Source organism: Sinohyriopsis cumingii, chromosome 7 (genome assembly GCF_028554795.1).
Source record: "Sinohyriopsis cumingii isolate HCF-2022 chromosome 7, ASM2855479v2, whole genome shotgun sequence".
In the NCBI taxonomy this organism is placed as follows: domain Eukaryota; kingdom Metazoa; phylum Mollusca; class Bivalvia; order Unionida; family Unionidae; genus Sinohyriopsis; species Sinohyriopsis cumingii.
This window is the reverse complement of record NC_142967.1, coordinates 27,787,904-27,811,216: the sequence shown is the minus strand read 5'-3', so window position 1 is coordinate 27,811,216 and position 23,313 is coordinate 27,787,904. Positions and strand designations below refer to the sequence as shown.

At 34.8% G+C, this 23,313-nt stretch overlaps 1 protein-coding gene across 2 annotated transcripts in view; it reads right to left on the bottom strand.

The window, feature by feature from the left end:
- LOC149794935 (uncharacterized) overlaps positions 1–23,313 on the bottom strand; it is a 114,923-nt gene that overhangs the window by 12,865 nt on the left and 78,745 nt on the right. For both annotated transcript variants that reach the window (XM_089964596.1, XM_089964595.1), the window contains exons 10-12: positions 21,725–21,897; positions 7,125–7,216; positions 3,900–4,054 (exon numbers count right to left, since the gene is read on the bottom strand). In XM_089964596.1, the coding sequence (XP_089820722.1) occupies positions 3,900–4,054; positions 7,125–7,216; positions 21,725–21,897 (420 nt within the window). The remainder of the gene's footprint in view (positions 1–3,899; positions 4,055–7,124; positions 7,217–21,724; positions 21,898–23,313) is intronic.

The window sequence follows — 23,313 nt, the reverse complement described above, 5'->3', positions numbered from 1 at the left end:
TGTATGTACCTCTAAATATAAGGTATACAGAATTATGATGTAAATTTGTCCTTTAAGGAACAGCTTTCTGAGAGGATTTTTGTTGTTGTTGTTGTAGGGTTTAAAGCCATTTCTCAGCACAAGATAGGCTATACATGGTGGCCAGTATAACAGGTGGAGGAAGAACCCTGGAAAACCCAGGGAAGAACCACTGACCCACAAGAAGCTACTGGCAGGCTTTCCCATGTACCCACGCTAGCTGAGCCTTGGACTCGAACCCAGGCAGACAGAGGTGAGATGGCAGTGATCCGGAACAGTGAGTGCTTTAGACCACTCGGCCACTCCGGGTCCCTTCTGAGAGGAAGATGAGACAGTCTGAAGACAGGAGTGTGGGGAAAAGAGAGAAAGAAGGACATGGTCAGAATAAAGGACCAGGAATTCCATGAAGGGGCAGAACCTAGAGTTTAGGAAGGATGAACTAGGAGACATTGATATATGGTGAAAGTGAATGAAGGTGATGCAATTGATCGTGGGCATTGCGCTCTATTCACCTCTCATTATGATGATGTAATAAATCCAAATTGGACACACCAGTTAAATTCTACTTAGATAATCTAACTTGAAGTGGAATTGCTGTTTTAATTTGTTCTGATTAAATTCGTTATTTTCTTGTCAAAAGGGGGCTCGTATTGTTTATTTCTTCCCAGTATTCTCGCTCAGTTCTCTGTTGAAATTCCATTCTTCTTTCACTCCTGCTGGGCTAAAATATTGAGGGAGGTCATCCCCTGGATAACGCCAGCCAAACCCAATTAACCACCCCTATTACTAAGAGGGCGATGTTACAGTCACTAATGATCTGATACATCCAGTCAAGGTCACTAAGCATTTGATACATTCAGTCAAGGTCACTAACCATCTGATACATCCAGTCAAGGTCACTAAGCATTTGATACATTCAGTCAAGGTCACTAACCATCTGATACATCCAGTCAAGGTCACTAAGCATTTAATACATTCAGTCATGGTTACTAACCATTTCATACATTCAGTTATGGTTACTAATCATTTCATACATTCAGTAAGTCATGATTGACAGCTTGAGGATTAAGACTTTGTCTTGAACTGTAAGTGTTGTGTTTTGCAAATAAAATACTTTATCAAATTTTTAAAAAACCCAAATAATTTATTTCCAACCCGGGTGTAGACTACCGAAGTTATTCAATTCTTATCTAGAGCACAGATCTGGTGTGTGATATACTCACTTAAAAGTCAAGTCCAACTGCAAACTGAATAGACACAGATCTGCCATCCCATAATAAACTGGCAGATCTGGCTCTAGGAGTAATAAGTAGAAGATCTGCTGGCATGTTATATGACAGTTGTTTACAGTTGGACTGAGCTTCGAAATATGTTATCATAATAAATTAAAATATAGGCTTCAGCTTGTACAGATTTTTGACAGATTTAAAATTCTTATTATCTAGGTCAGTACCCAGTAAATTTGTTTAATTTGTAATATTTGTATTTATATGAAATCTGTACAATATTTGCTTGCGTTTGCATGATTTGAATAGTTCGGAACAACTATTACACACTACCCAATACCCCTTTACAGATCTACAATATACTCACTAGTGTCTTTACCTGAAATGAAGATCACCATAGAGAACGTTAAGATTCTTGATAAAGTAGCATAATGCAAGACTATTGTTGTAGGTGTTGCTGGTACAGCTATGGTCATACCTTTTGGCTGCAACACAGATCTCCATTAAAAACTATTTCATACTGAATTAATTTAATAATAATAATAATAATAATAATAACAATTTAAAGTGGCTAACTCGGTCAGTACAACTAATCTCCTTTGAGGTCCTAAATAAAAATAATCAACTACTGTATAACACTGAATTTACAGTCTGTAAAAATACTACTATATAACATATTGAATTTACAGTCTTTTTCTTGGGGTAGGTTCACTGAGATGTTGCTTTTGTGCTAGGGACTTTTTTCCTCCTTCTTCAATACAAACATGAATGACACACAACATATATGAATTAAAAAACAAACATTAGTACAAGAATTTTAAGGATTTCTAAACAGGTGGTTATGCTTCTTTGGCCAATGTTGGTATTTTTTATTAAAATGAGGAGAAAAACAGTATATATTTACATTTTGACTTTATAAATATACTATTTCCATCATAATTTGTATTTCTAATCTTTAAAGTTTACCAGAACAGAAGCATCAGCAAGTAGATTTTACACATGATTACTTTACACTTTATGCATGATAATCTTGTACATTACATGTTAAAAGTTTATACATTACATGTTACAAGTATACACTTTACACATGAAACATTTATACTTTACACATGAAAAGTTTATACTTTACACATTATATATATATATATATATATATATATATATATATATATATATATATATATATAGACTTCATAGCTGATACATTTAATGTTATAAATTTACACTTTACAAAAAAATTATACTTTACACATTATAATCTTACATTTGACATGTTTTAAGTTTATACTTTATATCTGATACATTTTTACTTTATATTTGACAAGATTATAATTTACATATGACAAGTTTATACTTTTTCTGTGTTATAAGCTTATACATTACATATGACAAGTTTATACCTTTTCTATGTTATAAGCTTATACATTACACTTGACAAGTTTATACCTTTTCTATGTTATAAGCTTATACATTACACTTGACAAGTTTATACCTGACATGTAATAAGTGTATATTTTATGTGTGATAAGTTTATAATTTATATGTGATAAGTTTATAGTTTACAGGTAATAAGTTTCAATTTTACATATGATAAGTTTCTATTTTACACATGTCATGTCTGTACTAATTTACCAAGCATGGCCAAATATCTCAATATTTCTTTTCATACTTCTATGCTGATTGTTTGAATTTTTTTCAGAGGTTGATTGCCCATTTTGCCTACAATTGTTCTCGCCTAATAGATGTTTCTTGATAATGTCATAATGTACAAGCAAAAGCTTGACCATACAGGCATTTTGCAAGAAAAACACGGACAATCTAAACAGCCTGAGTTACTCCTGTACACTGAGGTACACTGAATCTAACGTGAAAACCCAGCTATGGACAAAAACAGATGGGTCAATATCCAGATTTGACCTCCATTAACTATTCTCATTGCTTTTGCTATTATTCTGTCCATAATTTACAGTAAAATTCTAAGGGTTGAGAGATCTGCAAATACACCGAGAACTCGATCTAGTCCATAAATTTAAGATTGAAATGAGGTCCTTTACTTAATGGTATCTGGTTTCTGTTTTACTGCACTGATACATATTCATGAAACTCTCACGAGAAAATACTAACGGTATGAAAGTAATAAGTATCAAAATCTATTTTTCAACAAAATTTTATTTAAAAAGCACTGGAAACTTCATTGAATCCTAGGAAGTTATTCCTCAGACAAAAAGATAAAAAATGGCTAACATTGTAATTCTTGTCATGGAGCTACTTGCTTTGTAAACTTTACATTACACATATTTGAAAATGACATGGTTTGAAAGTTTCAAACTCAGGACTTCAAAATTCAGTAACAATGGCCCTTACTTCAGACACTCATGTACAAGTCAGATCCAAACTGCATGGATCCCAATCTGCCATTGCATTACATGCCAGCAGATTTAGGTCTATGCAGTTTGTTAGGATTAATAAGCAGAACAATACAGACCCTGACCTGCTGCATGCGTTATGCGACAACAGACCAGGATTGATGTTTTTTTCAGTCAGACCCAACTTATAGGTGAGTATTTATGGTAAGCAATTGCCAACATATAGAGGTGTCGAGTTTCCAGAAATGTCCATGTTATGTATGGGTTGATGTTATAGGATGGGCTGTACCTATCTCTGTGGTCATAAGAGTTTTCCTAGGTTTTCTCGTCTTGTTGTGATTCAATGGAAGATGTAACTTGAAAGCCAATTTCTCATATGCTGCTATCTCATACATGTTTACCATGTTGTCAAACCTGACCATGTCCATTGGGTAGATCACTCCTCTGTAAGTGGAAACAAAATATACTTTGCATCAAAAATGCTATTTACTATTATCCTTTGTATAAAAATATGGCAGTACTATATTCCATGACGGATATGTAACTCAATCAGATAGCATTCTCTACTCCAGGTAATGGAGGAAATTAATATAACTTCCATGGGAAGTTTAGCAAAACTAACATACATAAATTAACCAAATGTGTTTCTGCTTACCATGCATACATTCCTAAATTCAGGCTTATCTATAGTATACATGTTAGGCTAATCAACAGTATACATATCAGGTTAATCTAGTGGTTAGAGCATCCGTTTCGGATACGGGAGGTCATGGGTTCGATCCCCGGCCGAGTCATACCAAAGACTTACAAAAATGGTACTAAAAGCTGCCTCGCTTGGTGCTCAGCATCAAGAGGTTAGTGTTAGGACTGGTTGGCCTGGTGTCAGGATAATGTGACTGGGTGGGACATCATGCTACATGTCTGCAGCATGATGCCCCAGTGCTAGACATCACTATAAACTGCCACACTGCAGACATCGTAGCGATATGACTGAAAAATTGTTAAAGCTACATTAAAATTCCAAATCACATCAGTTATAAGGCAATTTTATTTCCAAGGTTGGTCTGTAAAAAAATCCAGGTCAATGTGCTTCCAGCAGACAGTCAGTGCCATACTGTTAATATATAAAATGGCTTAAAGATACAGCAACACTACAATAAAGTTCAGATCCTGAAGTCCATCTGTTGCAGGCTTTGACAAATCAACTTGCTCAACATCCATGTCATGCTCAAATTTGGCTTGGGCAGGTGTAGTTGCAAATCACAACAGAAATATATATTGTACATGTCAGGCTATTCTATAGTATACATGTCAGGTTAATCTATATTATACATGTCAGGTTAATCTATATTATACATGTCAGACTAATCTATATTATACATGTCAGGCTAATCTATAGTATACATGTAAACCTAATCTATAGTATACATGTCAATAAGATGGATACCTAAAGGTTACATGGCTTCTATTATTAAGAAAAAGGGCATTTGGACAATCTAGACTAACAGAACTTTCATTGATTTGAGTACAAGTTCAAGAAAATTACACACATACATGCCAAAGTACAAATCTCTATTTGCCACTGTGGCAATATCACTCTATTTGCCATTGTGGCAATACCACAGTATTTGGCACTGTGGCAATACCACTCTATCTGCCAATATGGCAACACCACTCTACTGGCCATTGTGGCAATACCACAGTATTTGGCACTGTGGTTATACCACTGTATTTGCCATGCATGACCTATATTAGCTCTAATTACCATTTGCTAACTTGACACATTGGACATTGGATATAAGTTGTCCACAATTATTCCATACACTATTTGGGGTTACTTCTGTTATTTCCCAGTTGTTTAAACACTCTGTAGCAATAAAACACAGGACAAAAGAAGTGTAAAAGCTTATCATTGCATAACAGATATCACATCAATCCCCTACAGTCTTTCCAGCAATCCATTGTGAAAGCACACTGGTGAAAACTCAATATCGATATGACCATCCATCCAGGAGTACCCATACAAGATTATCAAAATGACCTTCCAGAGATCAATGCCATTTTAATCTGGAACCAGATATAATAATGACTATTCTGATTTTAAAAAAACATGTTGGGAAAACTTTCTGTTGAGAATTAGTAATAACAAGATTTTCAAGATGGTTACCAATGTTAGACATAATGTATATCTGGACATGTTAGAAATACTGTATACCTGGACACTTTAGACATATTTTATGTCTGGACATGTTAGACATACTGTATACCTGATCATGTTAGACATACTGTATATCTGGACATGTCAGACATACTGTATATCTGGACATGTTAGACATACTGTGTATCTGGACATGTTAGAAATACTGTATATCTGGACATGTTAGAAATACTGTATATCTGGACATGTCAGACATACTGTATACCTGATAATGCAAGACATATTTTATATCTGGACATGTTAGAAATACTGAATACCTGATCATATTATACATACTGTATATCTGGATATGTTAGACATACTGTATATCTGGCCATGTTAGACATACTGTATATCTGGACATGTTAGAAATACTGTATATCTGGACATGTTAGAAATACTGTATATCTGGACATGTTAGACATACTGTATGTCTGGACATGTTAGACATACTGTATATCTGGACAGCACCTTTTTTCATTTAGAACCAACTACACATCTCAAAAAGTCATTCAGGTGAAACTATATGCCAGTATGTAAAAACTATATGCTGTTATGTGAAAACTCTATGCCAGTATGTGAAAACTCTATACCAATATGTGAAAACTCTATGCCAGTATGTGAAAACTCTGTGCCAGTATAACTTTCCATCAGAGAGGAGCTGCAATAAAAAGTTATGCATGATGGCCACTGTAATGGCAATATTTGACATCTGTGCAGCACCATTTTCATTTATGACCAACCAGACCAAGTGATGAAAGTGTTCATAACACTTCATGGTGGTCCTCTCAAATTTTTTAAAATAGTAGTAACCATAACAAAATTGTGCAATGGAGAGAGAGATGTATGCCATATGACTGTAATGAAATAAATGATGGATAAAAGACCAACCAGTAGACTCTTCCATTGTATGACCAGTACAGCTAAAACCCAGGGCTGCTACAAAGATTGCTCATATCATGTGTTTTTGAATTATTTATGTGACAGAGTGTAAGCATATATTAGCCTTGCAACAAAATTTGTGTAGCTTGAGCACAAATTAAAAAGAAAAAGATCCTAGCACAAAAATGAACCTTTATTATCATCCTCTTCCTTGACAACTGACCAACTAAAACTTTATGGTTGGATTTGACTGGAACTGCCCAGGTGCTATGCGTTTTTGTGACTGCATGTCATCTTGTTGTTACTTAATAATTAATCTTTAAAAGGAGTAGAGTCGAAGTAAATACTTTTCTTCAGTGAAATTTTATGAATAGTTTGCGAGAAAACTGTTGATCGTAAATTGTGTTCTGACATCTTGATTAGGTTAACACTCACCTGACATCTCTGAGCAACAGGATCTTTTCTGGTTTGTCCAGGATGGCTAACAGCAACTGGACTAAGTGTTCGATGTCATGGTCATTATGATACTGAAATTAAAAATGAAGGAATATTAAAGAGACATAATACACTGTCAAATTTTCTCAATTAAACAATAATAACAAAAAATTCCCTTAACAAAATTTTGGATCAAAGAACTGCAAAACCAGTTCAATGGATCTGAACGTGAATGACCAACATAAAGCAATTCCACTGACGAGTCATTCTATAAGGAAAAAATCAGTTATAAGGCAGTTTTATTTCCAAGGTTGGTCTGTAAAAAAATCCAGGTCAATGTGCTTCCAGCAAACGGTCAGTGCCATACTGTTAATATATAAAATGGCTTAAAGATACAGCAACACTACAATAAAGTTCAGATCCTGAAGTCCATCTGTTGCAGGCTTCAACAAATCAACTTGCTCAACATCAATGTCATGCTCAAATTTGGCTTGGGCTGGTGTAGTTGCAAATGTGCAAGTCCCAAACATTTTGAGGAGTGTGTGTGATGTGTGTGCTTAGTTTGTAATGCTCTATGTTTTGCAAGTGTTGTAATCTGAAATCTCACCACAGCACATATATGAAGTCCTTTATTTAGTATTTATTTACTCGGTATACTGAATTCTTCTATTACGTAACTGCCTAAGTTTCTCTTATCTACCAATTTTTATTTCACACAATACACTGCTTCACATTTTCATGTTGTAGTCAGTGTCAAAGTTGGTTTCATACTTTTGGCATAGATCGGATAATTTGAATATTTACCATTTGAAACAAGCATTGACAAATAGTGATTAACAACATATACATATACAGTGGAACCCTGCTATAAGGCGCCCCGCCATAACGCGAATTCGGATATAACGCGGTCGTAGCATGGCTCCCGAAATTTCGTATATTCATTCACACATGGAGAAAAAAATTTTGGAGAAAAGTTAAAAAAAAACAAAACAAGAAATTAACTTCATTTTGGGCATGAGATTAGTTGTGACTTTTAAAATAATATGATCGTGGCATGGTTCCTGAAATTTGAAATTCATTTACGTGTATTTTTATCGGACCGTGAAAATATTTGTTTAACGTACGAGAAATAGTGTGTAAAACGTTTATTATAATTTGGTGGAAGAATTCGCGTATGACTTTTAATAATAAACGATCGGAACTTAACAATTTATCCTGGTTCTTTAAGTGATTTTGGAGAAGTGATCGTGTATGAATTCTAAAATAATACGATATATATAACGTACGAGAAACAGTGTGTACAACGCTTGGCTTCTGAAATTTATCAATTTGAACAGGTTGTGGTGAAGCTCCGTATTCTACTCTAGAAGAGAAAACTGGTTTCATTAGGTTTTTGAATTGTTAAGCCGAAGTAAACATTATCGGAAGTGTTACTTATTACGGATCCATGAGTAAAGCCAGTAAATCGTCTTTGTGATCGTCTTCCATGAATTCTGTATACAGTCGTTGCTCAAACAATAGCCGACATGGGCTTCTTATTTAACTGCAATCACAGCCAAGCAGCAGACAAAGTTGTGGTTGATACAAGAGTCGCACAATTTAATAAACATCAAAGGACGAAAGCTGCCAACATGTATGCTGTGCTTGGCGGTGTGATCAAACAACAAACAGTTGAAAGTAAATAATATCCACTTTATTATCTGTAAATTAAAAAGGTATGAAATTGTACATCCGTTCAGCTTAATTTTGTTTTATATAAAAAGTGATTCGTAACCATTGCAGGCCTTCATTACTTAGTTATTGAGCTTTATCTGTGTACGTTGTTTGCTTATATAAAAAAATATTTTACTGTTATGGAAAAGCAAGTTCAAAAACGCAAGTCGTTTTCTGCTAAAGAGAAACTGTATGCCCTAGATCAACTAAAGAAGTGCAAACAACAAACTCAGCTTGCCAGAGATCTAGGAATCAGTGAGTCCACTTTGCGAGGGTGGAAAACAGATGAAGGAAAGCTCCGTAGTCTACCCAACATTCTTGAAGAGGAAACTGGTTTACAGCGTAAAAGGGTTAAGTTAGCTAATGACAATGTCCTAGATTCAGCTTTGTACCAATTTTTTGTACAAGCTCGCTCAGAAGGTGTTCCAATTTCTGTCCCAATTCTGAAAGCCCAAGCAGAGAAATTTGATCGCCGTATCAATGGAGATGATTCCAAATTTAAGGCGAGTAATGGCTGGCTAGACAGATTCAAGAAAAGGCACGCTATCAGCCAAGTTCTTGTGTCTGGGGAAATCCGCTCCGCTGACAAAGAGGCTGCCAATTCCTACCCGATTGGGCTTAAAAAGTTGCTGGAGGACGGTTGCTACACAGCCGACCAAGTTTACAACTGCGATGAGACTGGTTAATGTTATAAAATGTTACCCGATCGTACCATTGCAACCAAGACTGACAGTCACAAACGAGAAGGTTTCAAGAAGAGGAAGGACAGAGTGACTCTCTTATTTTGTGTTAACAAATCTGGCAGCCACAAAGTCAGACCTCTGATGATTGGAAAATCGAAAGCTCCCAGATGTTTTCATCATGTAAATATGAAGGCACTTCCATTCCAGTACACTAACAGCAAGAATGCTTGGATGAATAGCTCCATATTTGACGACTGGTTTCACAAAACATTCGTTCCAGATGTTCGGGCTCATTTACGAAAACTCAAGCTGGAGGAAAAAGATCTCCTCCTGCTGGATAATTGCCCTGCCCACCCCCCAGCGGAAAATCTTGTCAGCAGTGATGGCAAGATCAAAGTTTCGTACCTCCCGAAAAACACTACGTCAGAAATCCAGCCACTTGACCAAGGCATAATTTCCGTATTTAAACAAAATTATCGCCGTGAAATGATAAAGGGAATGGTAGCAGATAATAACGCATCCGTCGACACATCATTGGCATTACTCAACTTAAAAGAAGTATTAATTTAGCAGTTTTCACATGTTTCTTTTGATGTTCACAAAATCTGAAATAAAAGTTATTTGCACGCTGAAATCATGCGTTGATTGTTAATTATTCTTGCAGTTGTCGCATATGATAAAATTTTAGCGGTATGAAATTTGTACAGACACCGTATGTAGACCCGGGAATAGCTGCATGCAATGACCGTACGACATCAGACGGCAAGTAAATGGTTTCAATATTTTGTTCATCCTATATTTTACACGACGAATTCAGACTATTACAAAATTATTGAATATTTTAAATCTGTACGATTTTCAATGAAATTACATCCATTATGGATGAACTGCATGCCACGACGGCACGGTAGCATACGGTGTTGATACACTTTTCATGATATAGCGATAGTCTGGTATTATCGGTCAATCTGTATTATCGTTCAAACAAATAAAAATTAGTAAATGTTTTTAATGCACAGTAATAACCTATAAATATAATAGCCTTCGATTATTTTGAATATATCTTAATTAATGCATTCCAGTTAATATTCATCTGATGATAAGCCGACTTTTGATCATTGTACATGTATACACGTATATGTTCTCGGAAAAAAGTTAAATATTGTAAAACCCCGCATTAACGCGACCCCGCTTTTAACGCGATCCGATTTTATGGACCCCGATCATCGCGTTATAGCGGGGTTCCACTGTATACTACTCATTATTCCCTGGAGATTTTTTTCATTTTCACCTGAATTGGGAATAGGACAGGCATTTGCTGGGTTACTTCTGAACACATCCAAATATATCTACTTCCAAGAGATATTTTATTAGCTATATGAATAGTTGTGTTAAAAACATTGTTTTTGATTGGTGATTTCACCTGCACATATGCAGAGGGTTAAAAACTGGACTTCTTTTTTTGTTGGGCTTACTGGACCCATTATACTTGTGTCCTGGCTACTTTTTACTCTAAATCTCAAACTTATCTTACTTTTTGCAAAGGTTCACCTTTTTTTGTGCAGTTCAGACTGGTCTGATTTAAATCTCAGGTCAAAAAGTCCATATAAAATTTTGGTGCCAAAAAAATCAGGTCTACAAAATTAAGTTTTTCTCGCTGTATTTTGTAATGCAAGTAGGAAGTCCAGATTATATAGTACCGTTCTAGAACTACATCTATCTACTTTTCTGTAATATCATAGTTTTGGTGTATCGTACAGAAGTAGGGCACAACTTCATGACAGATAAAACTGGCACACGGGGTTCATGAGTTAACATATCAGCTACATTTCAATCATAATATTTGTATGCATACAGGATTTGCCCACATTCAAGTCCTAACCTAGCTACAGGTTCCAATATGTACCCAGCTTGCCTACTCTATAAAATCGACCTGTCAAAGATTGTTTTGATGCATATCAGTGATTTCAATGTGAATAGATGATTACTGTTAATAACATAACTCATGAAATACTTCTGACAGGTGTGAAATAGACAACACTAATTTATAATAACTAATCACCTGGATTTCTTTAAATGTGCAAATGAAGTACCAAAAATACAGGAAACTGAAGAAGGTTAAATATCTACTGTTTATATAATTACAGGAGACATAAAGTCAAGCTTTAATTAGTGTTCATGTAGTTTAGGAATTTAGTGTATTTAGGCAAAGGAAGGAAACCTGATGAAGTTTCAAAATAAAATCTACTGAACATGTTTCAAAGAACAAAGCTGTTTTATTGTTCAGTCTACCTAACCATATCTCTCTCTCAGATCTAGCTATTTCCAAAACTCTCATCTATCTATCCAGTTATCTATCTAAATACATGTATATATATATATATATATATATATATATATATATATATATATGCATTCATTTTTTTCTCATCTACATCTACATATATCTATTTTGATAACTTTAATAACTGGTTGAAAGTTTTATGGTCCAAACAAAGATATGAAGAAGAAAAAAAAGCTCTTTACTTGTAAAATAAATGTAATGCATGTTTCCCATATTTCATTTTACTTAATGTTTTACCTTTAACTGCGATATTATGTTATTTATCTTGGTGGTAATCTTGTATCTCCCAAGGATAAGTTCAATGTTGTCTGCTTGACTTCAGCAAAGGCCAATGTCGCTGTAAAAGTATTATCCAGAAGTTTCCAATAACAATATTGTCTGCCTACAACCAGAAGTTTCCAATAAAACTATTGTCTGCCTACAACCAGAAGTTTCCTAATACACTATGGTCTGCCTACAACCAGAAGTTTCCAATAAAACTATTGTGTGCCTACAACCAGAAGTTTCCAATAAAACTATTGTCTGCCTACAACCAGAAGTTTCCAATAACACTATTGTCTGCCTACAACCAGAAGTTTCCAATAACACTATTGTCTGCCTACAACCAGAAGTTTCCAATAAAACTACTGTGTGCCTACAACCAGAAGTTTCCAATAACAATATGGTCTGCCTAAAACCAGAAGCATCCGAATACGCTATGGTCTGCCTACAACCAAAAGTTTCCAATAAAACTACTGTGTGCCTACAAACAGAAGTTTCCAATAAAACTATTGTCTGCCTACAACCAGAAGTTTCCAACAAAACTATTGCATGCCTACAACCAGAAGTTTCCTAATACACTATGGTCTGCCTACAACCAGAAGTTTCCAATAAAACTATTGTGTGCCTACAACCAGAAGTTTCCAATAAAACTATTGTCTGCCTACAACCAGAAGTTTCCAATAACACTATTGTCTGCCTACAACCAGAAGTTTCCAATAACACTATTGTCTGCCTACAACCAGAAGTTTCCAATAACACTATTGTCTGCCTACAACCAGAAGTTTCCAATAAAACTATTGTCTGCCTACAACCAGAAGTTTCCAATAACACTATTGTCTGCCTACAACCAGAAGTTTCCAATAACACTATTGTCTGCCTACAACCAGAAGTTTCCAATAACACTATTGTCTGCCTACAACCAGAAGTTTCCAATAAAACTACTGTCTACCTACAACCAGAAGTTTCCAATAACACTATGGTCTGTCTACAAACAGAAGTGTCTACAAACAGAAGTTCCCAATAACACTATGGTCTGCCTACAAACAGAAGTTTCCAATAACACTATTGCATGCCTACAACCAGAAGTTTCCAATAACACTATGGTCTGCCTACAAACAGAAGTTTCCAATAACACTATTGCATGCCTACAACCAGAAGTTTCCAATAACACTATTGCATGCCTACAACCAGAAGTTTCCAATAAAACTATTGCATGCCTACAACCAGAGGTTTCCAATAACATTATTGCATGCCTACAACCAGAAGTTTCCTAATACACTATGGTCTGCCTACAACCAGAAGTTTCCAATAAAACTATTGTGTGCCTACAACCAGAAGTTTCCAATAAAACTATTGTCTGCCTACAACCAGAAGTTTCCAATAACACTATTGTCTGCCTACAACCAGAAGTTTCCAATAACACTATTGTCTGCCTACAACCAGAAGTTTCCAATAACACTATTGTCTGCCTACAACCAGAAGTTTCCAATAAAACTATTGTGTGCCTACAACCAGAAGTTTCCAATAAAACTATTGTCTGCCTACAACCAGAAGTTTCCAACAAAACTATTGCATGCCTACAACCAGAAGTTTCCTAATACACTATGGTCTGCCTACAACCAGAAGTTTCCAATAAAACTATTGTGTGCCTACAACCAGAAGTTTCCAATAAAACTATTGTCTGCCTACAACCAGAAGTTTCCAATAACACTATTGTCTGCCTACAACCAGAAGTTTCCAATAACACTATTGTCTGCCTACAACCAGAAGTTTCCAACAACACTATTGTCTGCCTACAACCAAAAGTTTCCAATAAAACTACTGTGTGCCTACAACCAGAAGTTTCCAATAACAATATGGTCTGCCTAAAACCAGAAGCATCCGAATACGCTATGGTCTGCCTACAACCAAAAGTTTCCAATAAAACTACTGTGTGCCTACAAACAGAAGTTTCCAATAAAACTATTGTCTGCCTACAACCAGAAGTTTCCAACAAAACTATTGCATGCCTACAACCAGAAGTTTCCTAATACACTATGGTCTGCCTACAACCAGAAGTTTCCAATAAAACTATTGTGTGCCTACAACCAGAAGTTTCCAATAACACTATTGTCTGCCTACAACCAGAAGTTTCCAATAACACTATTGTCTGCCTACAACCAGAAGTTTCCAATAACACTATTGTCTGCCTACAACCAGAAGTTTCCAATAAAACTATTGTGTGCCTACAACCAGAAGTTTCCAATAAAACTATTGTCTGCCTACAACCAGAAGTTTCCAATAACACTATTGTCTGCCTACAACCAGAAGTTTCCAATAACACTATTGTCTGCCAACCAAAAGTTTCCAATAACACTATTGTGTGCCTACAACCAGAAGTTTCCAATAATGCTATTGTGTGCCTACAACCAGAAGTTTCCAATAACACTAGTGTGTGCCTACAATTAGAAGTTTCCAATAACAGAATTGTGTGCCTACAACCAGATGTTTACAATAACACTATTGTCTGCCTACAAACAGAAGTTTCCAACAACACTATTGTGTGCCTGCAACCAGAAGTTTCCAATAACACTATTGTGTGCCTACAATCAGAAGTTTCCAATAACACTATTGTCTGCCTACAAACAGAAGTTTCCAATAGCACAATTGTGTGCCTACAACCAGACGTTTACAATAACACTATGGTCTGCCTACAAACAGAAGTTTCCAATAACACTAGTGTGTGCCTACAACTAAAAGTTTCCAATAACACTACTGTGTGCCTACAACCAGAAGTTTCCAATAATACTATTGTGTGCCTACAACCAGAAGTTTCCAATAATACTACTGTCTGCCTACAAACAGAAGTTTCCAATAACACTATTGTGTGCCTACAACCAGAAGTTTCCAATAACACTATTGCATGCCTACAACCAGAAGTTTCCAATAACATTATGGTCTGCCTACAAACAGAAGTTTCCAATAACGCTAGTGTGTGCCTGCAACCAGAAATTTCCAATAACACTATTGTGTGCCTACAACCAGAAGTTTCCAATAACACTATTGTGTGCCTACAACCAAAAGTTTCCAATAACACTATTGTGTGCCTACAACCAGAAGTTTCCAATAATACTATTGTGTCCCTTCAACCAGAAGTTTCCAATAATACTATTGTCTGCCTACAACCAGAAGTTTCCAATAACACTATTGTGTGTCTATGAACAGAAGTTTCCAATAACACTATTGCATGCCTACAACCAGAAGTTTCCAATAACACTATGGTCTGCCTACAAACAGACGTTTCCAATAACACTATGGTCTGCCTACGAACAGAAGTTTCCAATAACACTGTTGTGTGCCTGCAACCAGAAGTTTCCAATAACACTACTGTGTGCATACAACCAGAAGTTTCCAATAAACTATGCTTTCCTACATAAAGAAGTTTCCACAAACACATTGTTTTGCATACAACCAGAGTGTGTGTGTGTGATTTGGATTTTTAATGTAGCTTTAAAAAATTTTCAGTTATATCGCTACAATGTCTGCAGTGTGGCAGTTTATAGTGATGTCTAGCTCTGGGACATCATGCCGCAGGCATGTAGCATGATGTCCCACCAAGTCACATCATCCTGACACCAAGTTTCCAAGAACACTGCTTTGCTTACATCCAGAAGTTTCCAAGAACACTCTTTTTATGACTCTATGGTCTTAATTTAGGTAACAGAAAAGAGTGAAAACAAAGCCAGTCTTGTGAAATTCAATAAATAGTTTATTTTCCTAAAATACAAAATGAAAATTTAAAAAGAAGTGACAGTATTGTGAATTAAATACCAAAATAGTCCTAAAGGTTATGTTACAAGTCCAAAAGTATAGTGTGTTCTGATTGAATTCCATTCCAGTAGTGTTCCAAATAAGTTCCAATATTGAATATGTTGATGTGCCTGTAGTCTTGCATGTGCCAATGGCCTGGAGTGTGGTGATATACTAACAGTCTTTTGATGTATCACAATAATGTAAGCCAAAATGTCCAAGAATATTATTGAGCACTTTATAATTCCAGTGAATAAGAATGAAATAAATCCAACCAAATTAAAAACTGAACACAACAATACAACTGACTGTGTTTCAGATGTTAAGGCAAGGATGAATAATCCCAATGTAAACAAGACTACATACTCCTCTACTTGATCTAGGCCACAATTACCATTTTGGGAAAATACTCTCTCAACTAATATCAAATTTCAATTCTGGAAGTTTTTGAAGTCAGGATCAAGACTGTATCTATCTCAAATTGAAATAATATGTGAATTGAAATTTCACTTGCCTATACAGCGAAGTTTTAAAAATGTACTGAATGACCTCTGAGATTAATGTCAAGGGATACTCTTCAAAGATGAACTTTTGTAACCAAAATATGTCAGGTACATAGATGCAGATATCAAACTATACCTTTCACACTTGCACCAAAAGGCAACTGCATTTCTGCTGTGATGAAACAACTGGTTTTTCCAATCATCCAGCAGATGAACTGCTTCAACCCTCTCCCCGTTTGAAAAAATCACCTGACTTTTGAATCTGGCACACTGGATCTTCAAGTTACATTGATTCATATACTATGCACCCATCCAAACTACGCCTTCCTTAAGAAGCAAAAATTTAATTTGCATACGGAGGTGAGCGGCCACTGTCAATAACACTCCTTTGAGAAACCATTAATGTGTAGGAAACACCTGGGTGTTGACCATGAAAATCAGGTAACTTCATTATACACAACTTTTACACTTGAAATTTATTGAGAGGAAATAAGAGTGACCATTGAGACCAGATGACCATTCTGTTAATTTTGCCTACACAGAATATGCTGAGTCATGTAAGGTACTAATATGTGAAAACTAGTGTGCCTACTCTGATACTTAATACCAAACAATGTCAGTGTTTTCATTACCTATATGGATGCAGTTTTAGTTCCTACATGGATGCAGTTTTAGTTCATATATGGATGCAGTTTTAGTTCCTACATGGATGAAATTTTAGTTCCAACATGGATGAAGTTTAAGTTCACACCTGGATTAAGTTTTAGTTCCTACATGGCTGAAATTTTAGTTCCAAAATGGATGAAATTTTAGTTCCAACATGGATGAAGTTTTAGTTTCCACACAGATTCAACAAAACCATAATTATCATGCGTTATCTGGGTAAATTCTAACTTGGACACTGAGATATGTTATGCTAGTCCAAATAATTATAAATATTGCACCTGAATCTTCACACAGCATTTTGTGTTAAATCTTGAATCTGAATGGATGAAGCCAGACAAGGTATCAACATGGCCATATAAAAAGAGGACACAAAATTAGGATTTTATATTCACTAACCTACTGTCACCATAATAAAAATTTCTTAATGCTCTGGTTTAAATTTTACTTCTTGCAAAAATGAAACAGATGTAAGTCCAATTTCCTATTCAATATTTTTTTATTCACTAACATCAACTGTAAGAAATAACTATATTTCACAAACAAGAATCACCGAAAATTAAATGTTCCATGTCTGATTCATGATCAGACCTAGTTCAACCAGGCATTGTCTCTGGCTTTTTGTTTCTTGGTCGAGAAACATGCCGCAGACCGATGGAATGGGTTATAATCCTTGATGTTTGGTGAGTTAAGGAGCACCAGCGATAGTGTGATTCCATGGATGAACTGTGCAAGTTTGTATACCCATCAAAGAATCATAATGAAGTACCCTGCATGCTTTCATATTTCAATGAAGACACCACAGAAAGTACATAACATCAAATCCTTTCCTTGGTCATATGATAGCCATTTTTTTGTGTTTTTTCCACATTTCTGGAATTGTTTAACTCTCTTCATCATATTTACAATTATGTTCTCTCTAAAGTCTCATATTTTGATGGTGGTTGTGCACAATTCAAACACTTCCACTTTGTTATCAATTTTTTTTCTTTAGGTGGCATCATATATCTACTGTCATAATGAGTTGCTATAAAATGCTACTCAATACATATATTCCAAATGTCACAGCATAATGCACTGAATTTGTTGTTGTTGTTGTTGTTGTGGGGTTTAACACCATTTTTCAGCACATGATAGGCTATGTATGGCGGCCAGTATTAATGGTGGAGGAAGAACCTGGGAAAACCCCAGGAAGAACCACCGACCACGAGAAGCTACTGGCAAGCTTTCTCACATACCCACATTGGCCAAATCTTAGACTCGAACCCACACAGACAGAGGTGAGATGGCAGTGATCCGTAACAGAGAGCACTTTAGACCACTCGGCCACTCAGGGCCTCGTATTGAATTTGTTTATCAACAATGACAAATAGATTAAAACACTTTATTTACTGTAATTCTGGATTATTTGTTGAGTTGGACATCTGGACTTTTCTGATTGGTCAATAACTAGTCTGACACCATATATCAATTTTTGTATCATCTATCTTGAAATCAGTGTACTGTGCTAGTATGCCAGGTTAGTTCCATGTGTGTGAAGACTTTTTGACAATAATCACCTTAATTTACTTGATGCATGGAATAACATCTGTTGCAGAATTTGTTGTATTTTGTTAAGTATATGATGCTGGTAGTTATTTTTAATCATCTCTATACCTACTAGTAATCATCTCTATACTACTGGTATCCATCTCTATAAATACTCATGATCATCTATATAACTACTGGTAAACATCTCTATAACTACCAGTTATCATCTCTATATCTACTGGCATACATCTTTATATCTACTGGTAGTCATCTCTGTAAATACTGGTATACATCTCATAACTATTTTTAATCATCCCTATACCTACTAGTAATCATCTCTATAACTACTTGTTATCATTTCTATAAATACTAGTAAACATCTCTATAAATGAAAATAATCATCTCTACAACTACTGGTATACATCTCTATATCAACTGGTAATCATCTTTATATCTACTGGCATCCATCTCTACAACTACTGGTAATCATCTATATAACTACTAGTAATCATCTCTATACTGGTATCCATCTCTATAAATACTAGTATTAATCTCTATAGCTACTGGTATCCATCTCTACAACTACTGGTAATTATCTCTATATCAACTGGTATTCATCTCTAAATCTACTGGTATCCATCTCTACAACTATTGGTATCGATTTCTAAAACTACTGGTATTCATCTCTACAGCTACTGGTATTTTACTCCATATCTACTGGTATCTATCTCTATAACTACTGATAATCATCTATATAACTACTGGTAATCATCTCTATACTGGTATCCATCTCTATAAATACTAGTATTCATCTCTATAACAACTGGTAATTATCTCTATATCAACTGGTATTCATCTCTACAGCTACTGGTATTTTACTCCATATCTACTGGTATCCGTCTCTATAACTACTGGTATTCATCTCTACAACTACTGGTAATCATCTCTACAACTACTGGTATTTATCTTTATAACTATTGATATCCATCTCTACAACTACTGGTATTTATCTTTATAACTACTGATATCCATCTCTACAACTACTGGTATTTATCTTTATAACTACTGATATCCATCTCTACAACTACTGGTATTTATCTTTATAACTACTGATATCCATCTCTACAACTACTGGTATTTATCTTTATAACTACTGATATCCATCTCTACAACTACTGGTATTTATCTTTATAACTACTGATATCCATCTCTACAACTACTGGTATTTATCTTTATAACTATTGATATCCATCTCTACAACTACTGGTATTTATCTTTATAACTATTGATATCCATCTCTACAACTACTGGTATTTATCTTTATAACTATTGATATCCATCTCTACAACTACTGGTATTTATCTTTATAACTATTGATATCCATCTCTATAACTACTGGTATTTATCTTTATAACTATTGATATCCATCTCTACAACTACTGGTATTTATCTTTATAACTATTGATATCCATCTCTACAACTACTGGTATTTATCTTTATAACTACTGATATCCATCTCTACAACTACTGGTATTTATCTTTATAACTATTGATATCCATCTCTACAACTACTGGTATTCATCTCTACAACTACTGGTAATCATCTCTACAACTACTGGTAATCATCACCTGGTATTAATCTCTACAACTATTGGCAATCATCTCTACAACTAGTGGAATCCATCTCTACAACTACTGGTATTCATCCTTATATCTACTGGTATCCATCTCTACAACTATGTGTATACATCACTATATCTACTGGCATTCATCTCTATAACTACTAGAATCCATCTCTACAACTCCTAGTAATCATCTCTATATCTACTGGTAATCATCTCTACAATTACTGGTATTATCTATATGACTACTCATAAACATCTCAATAACTACTGGTATTCATCTCTATAACTACTGATATCCATCTCTACAACTACTGGTAATCATCTCTATAATCAACTGGTATTCATCTCTAAATCTACTGGTATCCTTCACTACAACTACTGGTACCATTTCTATAACTAGTGGTATTTTACTCTATATCTACTGGTACCCAGCTATAATTACTGGTATCCATCTCTGCAACTACTGGTATACATCTCTATAGCTACTGGTAATCATCTCTATAACTACTGGTAATCATCTCTATAACTACTGGTAATCATCTCTATAATCAACTGGTAGCAATCTCAATAGCTACTGGTATCCTTCACTACAACTACTGGTATCCATTTCTATAACTAGAGGTATGTTACTCTATATCTACTGGTACCCAGCAATAATTACTGATATCCATCTCGACAACTACTGGTTATCATCGTATAACAACAGGTATTAATCTCTATAACTATTGGTATTCATCTCTATAAGTGTACTGGCATCCATCTCTACAACTAGGTATACATCTCTATATCTACTGGTATTCACCTCTGTAACTACTGGTATCCATCTCTACAACTCCTGATATTCATCTCTATATCTACTGGTAATCATCTCTACAACTACTGATATTATCTATATAACTACTCATAATCATCTCAATAACTACTGGTAATTATCTCTATATCTACTGGTAATCATCTCTATAAATACTGGTAATTATCTCTATAACTACTGTTATCCATCTCTACAATTACTGATATACATCTCTATAACTACTGGTATCCATCTCTATAAATACTGGTAATCATCTCTACAACTTCTGGTAATCATCTCTATATCTACTGGTATTAATCTCTACAACTTTTGTTATTATATATATTACCACTCCTAATCAACTCAATAACTCCTGGTAATTATCTCTATATCTACTGGTAATCATCTCTTTAACTACTGGTATCCATCTCTATAACTACTGGTAATCAATCATCTCTGTAACTATTGGTATCCATCTCTACAGCTATTGGTAATCATCTCTATAACTACTGGTATCCATCTCTATAAATACTCATGATCATATATATATTAACTACAGGTAAACATCTCTATATCTACTGGTAATCAATCATCTCTATAATAAAGGTTGAAAAATTGCGTAACATTAGATTTTAATGCCATTTTACTGCAGCATGATTTCTTTTTTTTTCCACAGACAATTTTTTTTTTACAGCATACTGTTTTGATATGTCTCATCACAGCACTGAATTCATCATTTGTGAGCGTTTTCCTGGCCGAGTCTTCCAGTATTGCTAGACTGTACCCATCAATAGTGTTGGAGTGAACAACATGGAAGCCAATGCTCTTCTCAAAGATGCCCTTCTTCCCCATGGTACCAGATTCATGGAAATCTAGACAGAAAAAGGTCTGGAATTAAACCATTACTCTCAGACATCATTTCATGTATACAATCAACCAAATTTTAAGACAGCTGTGTAATATTTCACATAGGGCTTGACTTACATTTCTGACAGAAATTTTGTGTTATCAGTTTGTTTTTGATTTGGAAAACTCAAGTAGGATTTTTTTATCTGTACTGATCCATCAACACAAAAAGGAACACTTTGCTGTGGTATATTTCTGTGCAAACATTCACTATCAATTTTGCAAATGAGAACAGTGTGCAAAATTATGCAGCTATTAAAGAGGCATCTGTTTTCATTTTAAATTGGTTTAAATCTATTAAGTCCTAAAAATGTTATTCAGTGCATAAAGAATTCATTATTCCAAACCAAATAAGGGCAATAATTCAGTAACACAATCCAAACTGAACCTAATCATAATTTCTCAGTATAAAACACCATACAAAATTTTATTTGATTCTATTAAGCCCTTCAGAAATTACTTAACAGAAACAGAATTCATGATTAAAGGACAAACTTCAAAGTCATAGAAGAACCATAACTCAAGGGCCATAATTCCAATTCTGATCAAACCAGGTAAATATAAAACTTTGCTTATATTTGTTGTATTATTAAACGTAATAAAAAATTTGCTTGCAATTCATAAAGTTCTTAAAAAAATTGATTGGAAACAAAATTTGCAATAATAGCCCTGAACAGGATTGAATGGATACGTGTAACACTATTTTCACCTTTTATAGAATATAGCAAGGGTATTATAAAAAGGAGAAAGAATGAAAATACTAGAGATTTTCCTGCATTTTGTGGTCAGAGCAACCTGGCTGCTGTTGAATGCATTCACCGAGTGAATAGGATGGAAATAGAGGATACCAGTGTTGAAAATCAGTGAAAATTTTATCATAAATTATTCGATCATTTTAGTTACTTTCAAAATTAATGATTTCCATGCTGAGAGTATATAATTGGGGCACTGCAACTGATATTATTTGCCCAATGTTTCAGAGAATTTTAAAATCATCAATAGTGGCTCAAAAGTAACCAATCAAATACCAAATATTTGGCTACATTTTAAGGCTATTTGAGGTAACAACACAGTGGGAGATTTTGTTTAATTCATTAAATTATAAATTTACACACAAAAATATGGTGGTTTAATAAGTCTTACAAAAAAGACATGATTGATCTGCTGATCATAATATCAAATTGGCAATCATCCACAATATCGCTTAAAATGCAAACCACATAACAGTATAATACCGTCAATATTGCTTAAAATGCAAACCACATAACAGTATAATACCGTCAATATTGCTTAAAATGCAAACCACATAACAGTATAATACCGTCAATATTGCTTAAAATGCAAACTGCATAACAGTATAATATCATCAATATTGCTTAAAA